The sequence below is a fragment of the Parus major genome, chromosome 12, assembly GCF_001522545.3.
Source record: "Parus major isolate Abel chromosome 12, Parus_major1.1, whole genome shotgun sequence".
NCBI classification, from domain to species: domain Eukaryota; kingdom Metazoa; phylum Chordata; class Aves; order Passeriformes; family Paridae; genus Parus; species Parus major.
In genome coordinates, this window is record NC_031781.1 from 6,843,277 (window position 1) to 6,860,730 (window position 17,454).

General features: G+C 39.9%; 1 protein-coding gene across 2 annotated transcripts; it reads right to left on the minus strand.

Moving 5' to 3' along the window:
* Window positions 1-2,045: 2,045 nt before the first annotated feature.
* Window positions 2,046-15,006, minus strand: CHDH (choline dehydrogenase). Of its 2 annotated transcripts, none has more exons than XM_015640945.3 (8): window positions 14,987-15,006; window positions 10,177-10,977; window positions 9,623-9,774; window positions 6,728-6,857; window positions 5,947-6,081; window positions 4,668-4,810; window positions 3,752-3,854; window positions 2,046-3,172 (listed from the first exon to the last, which is right to left on the minus strand). In XM_015640945.3, exons 2-8 carry the CDS (start codon window positions 10,922-10,924, stop codon window positions 2,754-2,756), a joined length of 1,830 nt encoding a protein of 609 aa, XP_015496431.1. In that variant the 5' UTR covers window positions 10,925-10,977; window positions 14,987-15,006; the 3' UTR covers window positions 2,046-2,753. The 2 variants fall into 2 exon arrangements, with proteins under 2 accessions (XP_015496431.1, XP_015496430.1); XM_015640944.3 differs by lacking the exon at window positions 14,987-15,006 and adding an exon at window positions 14,098-14,322.
* Window positions 15,007-17,454: the final 2,448 nt, after the last annotated feature.

Sequence of the window (17,454 nt, forward strand, 5' to 3'; positions counted from 1 at the left end):
CTCTTGCAGTACCATTGCTGGTCCAAGCCATGCTGGCAGGTCTAATAATTCTTGAATCAAACAGCTTTTACTGTTAACTGGTTTTGAACACGTAATATATTATCTGTATGTTTATAGAATTTATATATGAGTAGAATTGGGAATAATCACACTATTGTGCTAAGCAGGTAAAACTGTGGAATTACAACCTGTGTTCTGCAGTCCAATATGGGGTAAAAGGTGGTTAATTTTAGCTATGAGACTGCCAGTGTTCCTCAGGACGTGTTAGAATAACCTAGACCTGTTCTTAGGACCCTTTAGCAGACTTGACTTTGCTGCTGGAATTCAGAGAAAGTTTTAGCAGGAATTCAATATCAGCAACCAGATATAACACAGGAGAAACTAATGGTAAATTGATGCTACTTAGATTTCCCCAGGGCAACAAACCCTTCAGAACTTCATCAAAGGGATCTCATGAAGGAGCCTCAATGTTCTGCAGCAGCGAGGCTGGAATTAATAAAGCAACTGCAGTTTACAGCAGTGAAATTGTTTAAGTGTTTAGAAGGGGAGGAATCTGCAAGATGTCTGTGCTTAGAACTGCAAGAAAAGATGATGATGTTTCAGAGAAAATTCCTGGTAATCTGATTTCTCAGTGCAGCAATGTCTCCTGAACATAAGACAGACACATGGATACCTAACCTTGCTATTTACTCCTCTTTTTAGAGCTTGGTGTAAGAGCAGAGAAAAGGCCTGTGCATGTTCAGTGGTAAGTTACATAAGCCAGTGGCTAGTTAATCATCTGCAGTTGCATAATAACAATTCCCATCTTGCATGCCTTGAGTGGAAACCCACGTTGTAATTCTGCAAATGCAGGAACTTCAGTGTCTCATCTTGCCAAATCACCTCCCTTCTCACCCGCACAGGACTGTGGTAAGTCTCACTAGTGTATATAACTTAAAATATCCCAATTGTATTCCAAATGACACTAGAACTTAATGAATATCTTTAAAGAAAAATATCACAAGCATAAGTGGTGAGAAAGAATAATTTGCCATTAGGAAGTACAGAACAGTTGCACCAGATGGATTGTCTCCTTAACTCTGCTAATTGATCACCTATGATGTGAAATATTCTTGTTCCTCCCCTCATTTCAAAAGAAGGCATCACATACACAGAAAGGGTTTACCTGTCTCTTTTGGTGCAGAGTTCAGTGCTGTCATCTTCCATCTTCAGTGGTTTTGTTTGTGTTTATGCAGATGCTGTAAGGAATTAAGTTCTTTCCTTCAGCAGAGCTTCCAGTCAGTGCCTCACAGAGAGCAGGTACAAGTATCTGCCTAAAACATCTGCAGTTGTCCCTCCAGCCAACATCTGAGTCAGCAAGGTTTTCTACAGTCTGTTAAAACGGTGTAAAATTCCATTCTTTCTTTCTGAAAAAATGCTTATTCTCTTTGCCACAGCTCCTGAGCAATCTTAGGCTACAGAAGCTTTTACTTTATGATTTGACATCTGCTTAGTCAGAAGTTACTTTGGAATACTTAATAAATACAAAATAATCAATGGAATCACCTTCTTTCAGTGAGTTCAGTTTCTTTAGTTTCTTTTTTTTAAATCAGTACCTGACAGTTAGTTTGACACCCAAAACAACCATGAAAGTTCAAGTATCTTAACTTACACATCTGAAAATTAAAAAAAGCAAAGCTTCAAGTCCTAACTAGAATATATCAGTGGTTCACTGAATAAAGTATTTGCCTTCTAATTTAAAAATATATCATCAATATCTGATCTTATACAGTTATTTTGAGTAACATTTCATTTTAAATGTAGTCTGCTTGTGATTTTTCTAAATAAAACTTGAGTGATATCAAGGCACCATTCAAAATATTTACTGATAAATATCTTTTGTAAACAATCATCTGAGCCAAGACCAGTCACTTTAAAGATGTTATAGGAAGAGCAGATCTCTTACTGCTAGAGTGGTACAACTACATCAGCTTAAATTGTGAGCAGAATTCTACTGAGCTCCTTGTGGACAAAGAAAAAAAAAAAAAAAAAAAGCAAGCCAGAAATAAAAATTTTTCAGTATATTTTTATAAATATCAACTCCAGTTCTGCATTTTTTAGCAAAATAAGTTTCCAATAAATACACTGTGTCTTCTCCCTGAATGCTGTACAGTTGGAGACTGCTGAGCTTAGTGAAATCTAACTTTGAGTGAGGATTTGTAAACCATGCATCCCCTTTGTAAAAACTACATTTGACAAACTCTGAGCACATGCAGGTTCCTCCATTTCCTATGAATTCTGGTACAAACTAATTCAGCTCTTGAATATGAAGTTCAGATGGTCTGAATTCATCAAATAACAAAATCATTTTCAAAATAGCACTCATAAATCTCTTCCATCCCTTGTGCAATCATGTGGTATTTCTCACTGATGTGTACAACCATCTTGTCATTTAGAAACAACTTCTCTCCAACAGAAAATTTGAATTTACCACAAAAGGTCATATTTAACTAGATTTATGATTCTTGGAGTGGCCTGCACAGGGCCAGAGCTTGCACTCAATGATCCTGATTGGTCACTTCAAACTCAGTATATTCTGTAATTCTAAGAAAGGAACTTAAGCCAACTCATTAAAAGAACAGTAGGTACAAAAAAAAAATTCAAATTAATAGTTATTTTAATAGGATATGTTGTTTTGCATGATTCAGTATGAGATACCAACATTCGGATGAAAGCCTAAATAGCAAATTTTATGAAAGGATGAGAATATTTACTTATCTCTGTGTTTCCAAGGTCTTGGGCTTATATACAGGAACATTTTTCTCCTGAAGTGATGGGAGACCCTTAATTATATCTGCAGCTTTCTCTGCTATCATGATAGTTGGGGCATTCAGGTTTCCAGTGACGATGCTGGGCATTATTGAAGCATCAACTACTCTCAGGTTTTCAACACCAATTACTTTTGTTTGGGGATCCACTACAGCAGTGCTGTCTGAAGGCTGACCCATTTTACAGGTGCAGGAAGGATGATAAGCACTATCAGCCTTCTGCCTTATGAAAGCATCTATTTCTTTGTCAGATTGAACATGACTTCCTGGTTGAAGTTCAGGCCCACGAAATTTTTCAAAAGCTTTCTGAGCAAAGATCTCTCTGGTCAGCTTGACGCACTGGCGGAACTCCCAAATATCTCTTTCTGTATAGAGAGAAAACAAAAAAATTGTACATACACATTTAATTTAGCAGTAATGCAAAACAGAAAAAAGCAGCATTGCAGAAAAAAGGCTGGAAGGAAAGTCTCTCACTTCTTGCTGAAAGCCATAATAAAGCAGAATATTTTTCAAAGTCGCAGATATTTACATTCATTGTGAACAAAACTGTCACTTATATTGCACAACCCCAAAAGAGGAGATGTGAACTATGAGGAATTGCACTTTATCTTGCTGTACCCACTGTCTAGGAAAAGGAAAATAGTCTCAGCACAAAGAAGCAAAAGAAATTCTTTCCTTCACAAGCAGAGGTGGTGATGAAACAAACAGCAAGACATAGCAGATACTGACAATTCTGATGTCATCCCCTACAGGAAATTCTTCCTAGTTTACACAGTGCTTTGCATAATCACCTCTTTTCATACTAGTTGACTTATTTATAAATGAGAAATAAATAATGATGTACAAACCAGCACTTCTGAACTGGTATTGAGTAGGTACAAAAATCAGCTACTGGAACAGGTGGGAAATAAGCTGACACCAGAGCAAGGAGAGGCTGCATTTACCTGTTGACAGGTAGTTGGGCTCAATGATGGGGTGCTCGTTTGGGTCTGAGCTCTTCAGCTTCAGCCAGCCCACACTTGTGCTCCTCATGGGTCCCACGTGGACCTGCAACACCCACACTGTGCTGGTGACACAATCCCACCTGATCTACTTCCAAACTCAGCATGGGGGATTTTTGGTAAGTTTTTTTTTTTTAATTTAGACAGACTACAAATTCAGCAAATGTAAACATTATCCAGAGATAGTGGAAAATACCATTGAAAATTTTTCCATTTTATATAATTTCTTTTGTAAATATGTAGTTCCATTGCAGGGAGGAAATATGCCTGTCACATCAAGTCACAGCTGCTCTTTTCATTTAAAATACAACCATTCCAATTTAGTAGTATCAGAACAGTCTAATACAATCAGCAACTGGACCAAATTATTATGTCTCTGAAGGAAAGAGATTAACAAAGAAAAACATATATATTCAGAGACAGTTCCCCAGAACTGGAAATAAGAGTTTTGGATCAAGATGATAATCTGAAAATGGGCTTGGATTTGTGCCAGTGAATAAATGTGTGTTTCCATACATTTTCACTTAAACCTTTGTCTAAACTACAGTGCAACAGGGGACACCTGATTCCACTACAAAATTGTGTCCTAACCCACAGCTCTAGGGCACTTCAGTAGCATGAATACTTAATTCAGTTCTTGCCTTCTTTCCCAGAGATAAAAACTAACATAAATTTGGTGGCAATATCAAATAGCAAGGCTGTGTTTTTTTCCCCAATGAAGGAGGTTAAGCAGTCTGTTTCATATTATACTGAAAAAAGCATTTTTCAGTATATAGCCAAATTATCAACATCTATAATGGAGCCTAAAGCTCTGTGCCAATGTCTAGAAAACCTTACTGGCACATTCTCTCCAACTCACCTGGTAAGCTTCCATTGTGGAAGCAACCCGGCCATGGTCAATCACCTGAGAAGGAAGAAAGTGGAACTGAATGTCGGGGTGAGGAACCCCTGCTTCGCTTCGGATGAAACCACCAGATTCTAAGTGGGCAGTGGCTCCCTCACCTAGAGAGCGCAGAGGAGGGAGAAGATGCCATTAAATACCTCAGAAGAGCAACAGCCCACTTGTTCTTAACCCTTAGTTGCACTACTGTGAATGATTTCTATGTCCAGGGTCAATTGCAAGGAATGCAAATCCATTATGAACGGCTCATAGTTTAAGGAGTGTGCATCGCTTTCATCTGCTTTTTAATTCCTGGATAAATACAAATACTTGTATGTAAACACACAAAACTTGGGAAATCCACTGGTCTGAGAGTGGGGGTGTTACAGTTCTCTCACTGTAACTGGCAGGCCAAGGGTCTGTCTCCAGAAGCAGATTTGGATCCTAACAGGTGTGCAGGGAACCGGCTGCACACGCTGATATTCCTGCACTGCTCCCTCCGAGTTATCCCATCAATCACATGGAAAAGGCAGAGCCATCCACAGTGCCTGCCCTGAAGGGAAAGATGAAAGCCCTGCAATGTGCTTATGTTATTTTCATTTCTGTTTAAAACTGTGAGCTAGCCCTCAATATTTACTTGCATGGTAAAAAGCCACATATACCCAGAATAAGTTGCCAAATAATAACATAATTCAGCAAGTGATGTAGAGCTTGACTTTGGCCAAGCTATTTAACTGACATCAAGGGTTATGTTAACAGATTATTTTTAAGGTACAACTCAGGTACTGTAAAATGCTTGTGTCATTTTAAGGCAAGTCAACTCACATTTACTTGCAGACCAAAAGGATTCTGATCAGAGCAAGAAACAAATTATTTTGAGGTAATTATACAGAAAACTTAAGTCACTTCAACAATATGTTTTATTGACATCACATTGATTTAAAATAGAATACTTTCTCCATCTTTTTTGCAATAGCTTTTCTTAGTAGCACTGATTTTAAAATGTAGAACTTGTCTTTGCACAAGATCTAGGAATATTAAGTGGTGTATAATGATTTCTTCCATTCCAAAGATACAAAAATTTTAAAATATTCCAATGTAGAGGAAATGAAATAAGCCCATTTGCAAGTTCCAGTTATTTCCCAGAACATGAAAAAGATTATATATTAAAGCTCCCAGACTATAAAACTCACAGATAAAAGGCTGTCATAATTCTAAATCAGTCAATGGTAGAATGATTGCACACGTTGCTTCATACCTGTAAATTTCCAAAGCCATTCCAGACCAATCCTCACCATGTTAAGTGGCTTTTGTGCACTATAGAGAGTAATAGGTTTGGTGCACTTTTGCTGGACATACACTTCTAAATGATCTTGAAGGTTCTGGCCTACTCCTGAAAGGGGGGAGGGAGAAGAAAGTGAGAGGGAAAAAAAATGTTATTTCACACAGAAGAATTGCCCACTGTGTTTCAAGCAGAGAACATCTTGCAAGGGCAGTGATGACACAGACCAAGGCCATGAGTCACATAAGCCTTTTGCTCATGTCAGAATAAGGTTTTACATAAATATAGCATAACAAGAATGAAAATAGGAAGTTAAATCAGTTGTTCTAATATTGCCAGATATAGCTTCTAAATAAGGTGCTTACTTCTTTAGCTTTAAGGAAAAGTTCATGTAATTTCTTCTATGTTTGAATATTTATATCAGTGGGAGTTTATACAATCTGTTGTGGATCAAAACTAATTCAAAACTCATAATGAAAAGTGTGCTGCTTAACTATAAAAATATGCCTTCAGAAAGGCATTTTTCACTGTCAAATGTGGTGAAGGAAGAGTAGGAGTTTGTTGCTTAGTTCTAAAATCAATGCATGTTTCCACTGACTTGTACAAAATCAATACATCTTTCCACTGATTTGTAACAAACATGTTTTCAACATGTGTTTTGTAGCTTGATATAAAGAAAACTCAATTTTATGATTAATTTAATTTAATGGTTGTTCACTTGCATCCATAGGAAGATGAAAGAAGAAAAATAAATTACCAGGAAGATGGCAAACAACAGGGATCCCAAGTTTTTTTAGATCATCTGCATTTCCAATTCCAGACAACATAAGCAGCTGGGGAGAATTTATGGCACCTCCACTTAAAATAACTTCCTTATTGGCAAAAACCTAAAAGGAAGTGAGCACAAAAGCCCTAAGATTATTAAGCCTGAGCTGAATGCAAGCAGCATCAGGGACTGCTCTTTGGATATTCTGCTATGGAACAGATTAGACACCCTTCCCTCACATTTTCCTCATTTAAATGTATTCCTGTCTTGTCAGAATTTTCCACAGAGAGAAGTAATCAAGCTTTTACTTTGATCATTCCTGTATTTATTCCCATCTTTACAATCCATTCAAACTGTATGGCACAGAAACATTCAGCCCAGCTCCTGTCCTACTTGTCAGGGAAAAAATACCTGTGGCACTTGGATCAGGCAGCTAAGCTTCTCTGCCATTTTCAGTAACTCTTTATAAATTAAAACTGAAACTCCTAAGGAAGATTTGAAATTCATAGACATGGTCAAAGCTCAAAAATTCTCAAGAACTTGTATTTTTTTAATCAACCAACTTTGATTTCATGGTAGTCCTCAAAAGCCCCTCCATTCACTAAAGCACTACTGATTAAATTGACTGCAAGCATAGATTTTGTTTTGCTGACAGTCTTGTCGTCAAATGGTTTGGCCTGAGCCCTGAGCTGGTCATGATACAGGCTGCTGAATTATTCCCCTACTTTGACTTGGAGTTTTAACAGATTAGCATGGAATGCATACTAATTTGTAATCCTGTCCTTTTTGAATGACACCTCAGCTGTACAGAATGATGGCAAATGAGATTGTTGCTACAGTAACATCCAAGTGTAATAATAATAATAATAATAAAAATAATAAAAAGCATTTTCCCACTATTTATCCCATATGGCCAACAGATGGCCAGTACTGTTATCTTTTATTTATTATTGCTTTGCTCTGGGAAATCTTTAGTGTGCTAAGACTAATAAACACCTTGTCAGAGTCTGTCGAATCAGTACCTAGAGCTGTGTTTTGCACGTTATACAAACTTATTTAACTTATTTATATTTTCTATGGTACCAGTTTTCTCAGAGCAGCATTCAAATGATGCTTGCTCAGTCTAAACCCACTGCAAAGTCAGCACTGTAGTTATTCCTAGCCCACACAGAGTTTTTCAAAATGTCACAGCTAACATGCTAAGAGGGAAAAGTGACTTTGATACACTTTTTTTGGGTTAGTCTATAATACATTAAAACATCCATTATATAAAAATATATCATCCTTTATATGAAATATAAAGTATAAATATACTTTTCTGCTTGAATCTAAACTTAAATATCTTCAGTCTACCTTTCCTACTTTTGTCAGAGAGCTTACTGAGGACCTGGGAGTTCTCCAGGACTTCATTGTAAGACAAATAACAAGTCACTGGCTGGTGAATAGGTTTTGAATCATTTTTGAATCAGGTTTGGTGATCTTTTCACTATGCTGTTGACTGACGTAAAAGAGATTCTATCTAAAATAGACTGTAAAAACAAAAACACTTCAGTCTCGTCAATTGCTTCACCTTGATGTTTATAATGCAATAAAATTATTAGTTCTTCCATCCTGACAGGTATAAAATTTTTCAGAAAGTAAAAGCAGACTAATTCTGCAGTTTTGATGCTGGGGTGGGGGGAGTAGGGGAGAGAGAAGGAAGGGAAATACTTTGAAGGTGTATTTTGTACAATACATGATATAAATATATATTATTCACTATGTAGAATTCATACATATATTAGTATGCATGAAAATTCATAGCAATTGAAGAATTTCACAATTAAATGGTCCAGAGTTAGGAAAATCTTTGATCATGTGTAATTGGGTTTCCAAGACTTCAACAAAATTGATCTTGATAATGGCACAAGAACAGCAATTAGAGTTACTGTTTTCACAGAAATTTAATAGCTTATGAAATCAGTTACAGTTTCTGCAACTTCTATTTCATATTGGTAAAATGATTATAATTTGCAATCCAGTTAGAAAGCAGCAGATTTGATCTGTGCTTTAGAAAATCAAAGAACAGCTTATTTATACTGGCAGGTGCTCAATCACAGAACTTGTCTGCTGCTTTATAAGGCTTACTGAATTCAAACCATCAAGATTTATACTCAGCTCTCTCTAGGATATTATTATTACACTTTGTATTTTTTTTATAATAATTTGTGACTAAATATTTTAGGTTATTAGCAGACAAACCCCTTTTGGGCAATATCCTAGTTACAGACCAGTCCATAATCAGCTCTTAAGGGAAGTGAGGATGGTTTAGGTCTTAAAAAAGTCAATGGATCGAAAGAGGCATAAAATGAACCACAGAGTTTTGTAATGGCAATTCAAGCTTCCTCCTACACAATCACATTTTCAGTGGAAGTTAGACTGAAACTCAGAAATATTCATTCCACAGCCAACCATAAGGCAAGTTTTATCATCTATCCCTTGAGCCATTCAGATTTCAGTATCTGGCTTTAACAGATTTTCCTCTGACAGAATTGTTTTTCAGACACATCCCCATTGCAGCACTCTGGTGAATGTGCTGGGGTTGCACCACAGGCTCCAGTCAGACATCTTACACAACACTCTGTGTAACATCAAGTTATGGCCTGTCCCCTCAGCACTGGGAGATGGAAATGGGATGATGAAGTTAATCTCTAAATCAGTACCACTGGAATATCACCCACTGTAAGATAACTGACAAGGAATTATATACTGAAAGAAACAATATAACCTCTAAAAAAAAAAAAGAACATTTTGCACAGTAAAGTTCCATTTTTAATAGACTTTTAAAAAATTATATAATTTAGCTTTGATTCATACCTTTCATACTAGAAATTAAAAATCTCTTACCTTTTTCCTTTGCCCATTTTTCACATACTCAACACCAATGCATTTTGTTCCTTGGAACAAGATTTTTGTTACAAGTGTCTTCTCTGCAACTGAGAAATTTGGGCGTGATATGGCTGGGCGAAGATAAGCACTAGCTGTGCTCCATCTTTGACCTACAATGTATATTTACATTAAACATCAAAATAGTCATGCTCAGGATGCTTCAGATTTTGGCCAATAACCACCAGGATTTCCACAGAGGGAAAGTCTTCACAGAGTTTATAGAGTTCAAAGAAAATGTGATTTGATACAACAATTAAAGCTATTATTTTAACAAAGCAAATTTCAGAATGGCAGAATTTAACTGAGAATCAGGACTTTCCTACCACTGTAACTTGCAATGAAACGCACGGCACACCGACAGCAAACTGCTGAGTGGGGTGTAAGTGCAGAGTGCCAGGGCTGGCTACTAACCTAAACACTCAAATGGCATTCGGTGCAGATTACACATCCGTACTTCAAAATCATTTCTGGGTCAGAAATAGAAATTACTTGAGGATCCCTTTATGTTTTACCTCGGTGTATGGTCATGTCCATCCAGCCGAAGCCCTCCTGCTGATATCCGTTCATGTCATCCGTGAAGGGGTACCCTGCCTGCTGGGCTGCCTCCAGGAACGCCCGATGGAGGGGATGGTTTGTTTTCCCTCTGGACACGTGCAGGGGCCCGCTCCCACCTCTGTACCGATCCGGCCCCAGTTCGTGCGTCTGTGCCTTCTTGAAATAGGGCAGGCAATGCTCGTAGTCCCAGCCCGGAGCCCCCTCCCTGCTCCAGCGGTTGTAATCCTCGGCGTGCCCGCGGATGTAAACCATGGCATTGAGGGAGGAGGAGCCGCCCCACACCCTGCCCCGGGGCCAGTACAGCACCCGGTTATCCATGTGCCGCTGGGCTCTCGTGTGGTAGTACCAGTTGTATTTCTCATCGCACAGGTTGTAGGTTAGCGCAGCCGGCATGTGGATCTTCCACATCAGCCTGGTACTGCCGAGCAGGGTGTCTTTAGGGCCCGCTTCCAAAAGCAGCACGGAACTCTGCGGGTCCTCTGTCAGCCTGTTGGCCAACACACAGCCCGCTGAGCCAGCTCCTACAATGATGTAGCTATAAGAGTTTGCCTTCTCAGAGCTCAGCTGAGATGATGCACGTGAAATTTTGAATTGTTGTTCACTGATGCCTAATGTGTTCTTTAACGTGTGTGCTTTAAACAGGTTTCCTGCTACTTTGCACATCACAGGACTGTGACCTTTAAATCCTTTCATTAAATATGACATCTTTAGTGACAGTCACTCTTGAAGAATTTCTGTCAAAAACACAGTGGTTTACCCTAGAAAAAAACCCAAAGATACCAATTAAGATGTAAGCATTACTACCTCTAAAATGTCAGTCATTTTTAGATGACAATGGTATATACTTTAACAATTTTCACTATCCAAAAAATTAATAAAAATATCGGTAAACCAGTAACCATTTACTGTCTTTTTATTCTTTTAATGAGGTCTATGCAGCAGTCAAATATACTATCCTATATTATATGTAGTCTGATTTTGATTTGCTTCTGGATCCTGGGGTAGATAAACATTTTCAAGTATTTGTCAAACCCATAAGAGAAGGAAACTTTTGCATTACTTGTAGTCTCTGTATCCATCTCTAATAGGCAAGAATTCAAGAACAACAACAATTTCAAAAACTTCTCTGTGATATCACACAAGGCGATTCACAATGGAAATGGTGAGTATTCTCACTGCACATTCTGCCAGAGGGTGTCTCCACAAAACAAACATGTAACAAACTCATTTCCAACTACCCTTGCAGGTGTGTCTCCTAACACAGGGAACAGCAAAATCTGTTCATCTGTGCCTTTCTACTAAACCTCCAAGAGTACAGGTACAATCTAACACCACCAGATCCTTAGGCTGAGTAGGAATGGCAAGTTTTTTACTTTCAGAGAAGCTTGTGAGCCTTGGAAATACCACAGGTTTATCTCTGTGTTGCACTGGTTTGGGCACAGGCACTCAGTGCCAGGTTCTCTCTGTGTCACAGGCCTGCTGTCCAGCCTGAAGACCTTCTCCTGCTCTCTCCCCCTGAAACCATTCCTTTTGGTCTACACAATTAGTGAAATGGGGTGTCCTTGGGCAGTAAATAATGATACTTCCTGGCTGATGTCTAAGCTGTTGTCAGGTATTCTAGAGACAGCAACTTATCCAGGGTCCATTACATTTATCTCTTCCAGCACTGTCCAGCTGAAGAGAGAAGCAAGCATTCTCCTGAAATATGTTGAATCCTCTGTAACAAAATTAGGTGTAAAATTGCTGCTAAATGTTAAAAATTTCCATGTACAATTACAATTTTAAACACAATCTCATTTTTGAAAGTATGTTCCTTTACTCTTGGGGAACAGATGGAAAGAAGCATAATTCTCTGACCTTTCTTAGAAAAACTTTAAATAAATTTGTTTGGGGTTGTACAAACCCCAAAACTTCTGAATGAACAACCAGCCATGGAGAACAATTTGTTCTGTATAAAAAAAAAAAAGATGTTGAGCCTAAAGTTTGTACAGCTGATTCTCCTTACATGGACAACAATTCAAAATTGTTCCCAGCTGAAGATGGGGACAGTGTCAAGGTTTTTTTTTTTTTCTTCAGGTGAAGTCTATTAAAGGATTCTTTCTTCAAGAAAAAGGTTTATCAGCTTCTTGTGATGCAGCAGAGGATGCAAAGGTCAAGAGGTTTTTACTTGTTTTGGTTGTGGTGAAGAGGGTTATGGTTTTGCAGTACCTGTGTTTAACATGCAGAACTGGTGGGCCACAGATTGGTGAAGGGGTTGGTAGAATATGGGCCTGGGCCCTGGCAATCTGGGAAAGATACTCTGTCTCAGTAAGGAACTATAAATTTATAGCCAACACTTCTAAATATTGCAGTGGCTGTGTCAAAAGGAAAGAGGTAGAAGTTGGGAGGTTTATATGTTGTGGTCCTACAGGACTTACTACCTACAAAAAACATCTTTTGGATCTTACTGGATGTCTTTTTCTGGGTCCCCCCTATGTCATGACCTCTTTATGAAGATGCAGTAAAATGTTCCTCAGCAATCAGTGAGCAGAGTTGCAGAAACGCATGTGACAGCAACATAAAATACATTCCCAAAAAATACAATGTATTGCAGTAGAGCTTCAAAATCTGGAGCTTGTTTTAAAAACGCTTGTATTTAGGAAGCTGCTATTCAGCAGGGCCTGTGCCTGAGTACAGGACTCAGGAGAGCAGGAGCATCTCGGCAGGAAAACTCTGTTGCTACAGTATAATAATACAGCTAATCATACAGTGGTTAGCTAGAGGTGGGCAGTGGAATTCTGAAACCAGGTGTTGGGGCTCTTTGTGTCATTGTAACACATTTCTGAATACTGTGTTAGGCTGATGTAATCCATGGGTACCTACAGCTGCAACTCTGTCTGGGGTCATAGGTGAAAACTGACTTCTCTAAGGGACTTGAGACAGGTCACTCTCAGTCTGGGATAGAAGGCTGAACTGCCAACCAAGAAAGCTAAACCTAATGTTCCTTTTAAGTAACTTAAGTAGTACATTTTAAATCTTCTCCACCATATATTTTTCAGCTATATAGTTAGATGTTATTTCATGGTTTTCTTCTCATTTTGTTGTTTTTTTACTTCCAATGGAACAGGCAGAATAACACCTGAGGGAATTTTTATCTTGCAAAGAGAGCAGGGAGTGAAGTCAGTCAGCAGAGTCCTGGCTGTAACAGTCAAGTGGCTTTGAAAGTCAGTGTGTAGATGATTCACAAACCTTGGTGCTTTTGAATTCTTAAGTGCAGAGGTCAAAAATCAAGACACTCTGATTTAATATAAACCTAGCACACGTTTTGATTGAATGGATTAAAACACTAATTTCAATGGACTAAAACGCTAGTTTCAATGCACAATTCTTTTTGCCATATTGATTCACATCCACTCTGCTCTTTCAGTGGCTCCTCTGCATGAGCACTATCCTACCCCATTTCTTCTAAACTGATCTTGAAACGAAAAGGAGAGGGTCACTGTGCCTGAAACACTTACTCCCTGTTCTGTTTACAGAGGAGAAACAAGAATATCCTCTGGCAGATATAAAACATGACCCTCTCCCAGGGATGTCCACAACATAGACAACACAATGCAGAGGAACAATGGGGCTTTGTCAGGACATTAACCCTTCATGTTACCACCAAATGCTGTCGGGCCTGGCTGTGTAAAGTGCAGGAGGAAGAGCACCTCAGGCTGCTTTTTGTTTGTCTGTTTGTTTTTCCCTGCTGCAGGCTGTGTAACACGTTTAAATGTATCTGCTGCAGAATGTTTCGGACTAACTTTCCTTTCCGTCCTGCTATGGAGAAAGTTCATTCACTTTCAAAAACTTTGTGGCGAGTTTCATTTCCAGGGCTGAAAGCGTTGAAGCCGACTTACCTCTCTGCTTCCTGCTCTGTGCACAAGCGTGTCTGGGAGCTCTGGGGGCTCCTGCACCGCTCCGGGACCGCGGAGCGGGAGGGAGATGGGTCTGTCCCGGTCCACGGGGCACCCACAGGCCGCGTCTGTCTCAGCCCAGGCTGGGGAGGCCGCTGTGTGTGGGGGCTGCCGCCGACCCTCGGCAGCCGCCGCCCAGCGCGGCGGGCGGAGCGCGGGGTGGTCCCTGCGAGCGCGGGGCCGCGGAGGGAGAGCTCGGCGGGGAGGCAGGGCAGGAGCTGGGCTGGGACTTCCCCTCGGAATGCACCCTTTGGCCGCTGTGCAGGATGTGCTGGAGTGGCTTCACGCCGTTTCGAAAGCGCCCAGAGGGGCACCGGGCGAAGTCCTCAGCCTCGCCCATCCCGCCGGAGTCTCCGGGCGGCTGCGCTGCCCCGCCACTCCCGGACCCTGCCGGCTCCTCCAGTGCCCCGGGACGGGGCTGCCGGCTCGGCCAGGTTCCCCCGGGATGGGTTTGCTGCCGGCTCGGCCAGGTTCCCCCGGGATGGGTTTGCTGCCGGCTCGGCCAGGTTCCCCCGGGATGGGTTTGCTCCGGGCCGAGGGCCAGACCCAGCCCCGCGCTGAGGCGACCTCACCCCGCTCCTTCCCGGAGCGCTCCAACTTCACCCCGCTCTTAGTGGGCCGGAAAAAAACGTCTCCCCCACTGTCGGCTGTGAAAGCTTTCCAGAGGGAGCTCTGGGAGCTGCAGCGAGGCTGGGGATGAAAGCCCCAGGTGTCCCCGCTCCGTGCCCCACACGGTATCTCTGTGTGTGTGAGCGCTGGGCGCTGCGCTCGAAGGCAGCCCTTGAAAGCTGAGCTGGAATTTGCAGCCAAAGGCTTTCATTGCCATCCTTACCTGTCCAAGGCGAGTTTCCAGCAGAAAGCCTTGCCTTGGAAGGGAGAGCAGCAGACGCGCTGTCCCGCCGGGCCGGTCTGTGTTGACTGATTTGTTACCTCAGCAGTGACGGGTTTCGGGTTTGGTTGTATCATTGATAAGTGTGCGTTCAATCTTAATGCTGAACAGTTTCCCACCAGATAGGCAGAACAATTAATATTTCCACAATATAACTCAGACAAGTTACTTCTCTATTGGCTTTGTCCTCTGAATATCTTCAGGATATGCTGATGTAGTGTGTGTTGTGACTAAACTGCGTTAAAACGTGCTGCTGGTGAGAGTATCTCATAATTCCCTGAGAAATGGCCAGCGACTGGATTGTGTGAAAAGTCAGTGCCACTCTGGAGGGTAAACCCAGGAGTCTTGTTTACACTTTCAGAATGCTCATGGCAGAACAAAGCTGATATAATGAAGACAAACCAAGGTTGTTGTGACATCTTGTACTTTTTCCCGAAATTAACTAAGGACTGTAGTCTCTGCTGCAATATCTTTGATGTTGCTTGTAGATGCTGGGTTTTTTCCCAATCCTTCTTTATGACTCAGAATGTATTGAACCATTAATAATTTTCTAGATAAATTATATTAATGTTATTGTTCTGAATTAGCTAAGAAGACTATGGATAGTCTCTGGATGATTGGTTATTTACACTCAAGCACCACATTCCAAACTTCTGAATAATTATTCATTTTTACTCAAAAAGTTACTCCAAAATTACTCAAGAGTAAATGATCCCTGTGGAACTGAGTAAATGTTTACTTGATATAAGTGGTCTTTAATCTTTGCAGTGATTAAGAATGCTTGAAACCACACTGATGTGTATTTGCAGTGTTGAAATAATTTTGTACACTTTCAATGCTCTTATTCGGTAAGCAAATAACAAGTCTATAGAAAATATGCACTAAACATGTAAGAGTATAAAAGTTTAATGAAATAACTGAGTAATTTCAGCAGTTAAGTAGGGGTAGATGTAGAGCACAAAATTCTAAGTGTGTTCATTGTTTGGAATGTGAAAAAATAGAGGAGTTTTTACTTCACTGTAAGAGCTCCTGCAGGTGTCCAGTATTTCATTGGTTTGTGGACTTGGAATTGGTGATGATATCCCTTTGTTGCCAACTGAATAATGCACATGGCCTTTAAAAAGAAATTTCAAGAATTCTGTGCAGGTGAATTTGTTGTTTTTTAATGCATGGTTACTTGAATATTTATCATTCTCAAGTCAGTATTCACTGCAAACTAAGCTAAAACTACTCATTGTTTTCTGTTGCAATGTTTATCAGGTGTATTCATGATATGATACCTGAATGTTTGCAAAAATCTGGGAAAAATAAATGCTTTGGTTTTACAGATATTTGAATGTTAAAATTCTGTTAAGATGTGGATGATTTTGGTCTTAGCTGACTTTATATATACTAGCCTTGGCAAATTTTGCCTTTTGACTTCCTTCTCTTAAGTTTCATGCCTATTAGAGTAATGCTGCACCTCAGGAATTTGTTATTTTTTAGCTCTTGCTCAGGGTAAAACTGAACAAAAAGGGAGATGAGACGATAACTGATGAGACAGCAGTTACAGGGGGAGGTACATTCCAGTAACATGGGAGGAATTGGCATGGAGCAGGTTCAGACTGATCTGTCTTCTTTCTTTCAAAGTAGGGAAGAAAACTCAGTAATCAACAACTCCAATATTGATGATTAATCATTTTGCACTGCTTTTTAGCACACTTTCTATATACAGACATTGGAAATGATGATTTCAATAATTCTGTGTGCATTTTCTCTAAATTCTATTAAAATACACATAAATGAAACCATAAATACCATATATTGATAAGTACTATTACAACTGACAATAGTTTTAAGAGACTTGTTTTGAAGTGATTTTTTTTCTTTCAATCACTTGTTAGAGGATGTGAGTGTTTTCTCCTTGCTGCTCTATTTGTGACTGTCTCATTGCTATGGCAGCTTGTGCCATCTCAGACTGAGGTTAGACTTCTCACCTTCTTGAGCTTTTGTATTCTCTAGTTTTGCTGCAAGCAGCCTTTTAGATAAGGTCATTCAAGACTGCCTTTGAGATATTTTTATATATTTAGATATATACTGCAATAGGAATGCCCTCAAGTTTGTTCAGGAAGCTCTACAGCTTCAATATTTCAGTTCAAACCAGTCCCTGTGCTTTTGAAGGCAGCTGCCCAACCAAACCAGGTTTGGTTGTTGCTGCAGGATGGTTGAGGAGCACAGCCTCGCTGCCCCCAGGTGGAATGAAACTGGAAGATGTGCTAGCTGTATAAAACTGCAGCAAGATCTTTTGGGTGTATTAAACTGACTTACTGTATTGTAAAATAGGGAAAAAGGTGGACTTTACAACAAATAATGAAAAGCTAACAAGAGGTTCTGAGGGTAAGTACAGGGCAAGAAAAAATTACTCCACTTCC

Bases quoted from the DNA above. Each gene is read 5' to 3' on its own strand.
- CHDH (XM_015640945.3), bottom strand. From the start codon at position 10,924: ATGTCATATTTAATGAAAGGATTTAAAGGTCACAGTCCTGTGATGTGC. The intron at 6,858-9,622 runs GTAAGAGATTTT...ACTTCCTTTTAG, and splicing joins AAAATGGGCAAAGGAAAAAG to GTTTTTGCCAATAAGGAAGT. The intron at 3,855-4,667 runs GTGAGTTGGAGA...TGGGTGTTGCAG, and splicing joins CCACAATGGAAGCTTACCAG to GTCCACGTGGGACCCATGAG.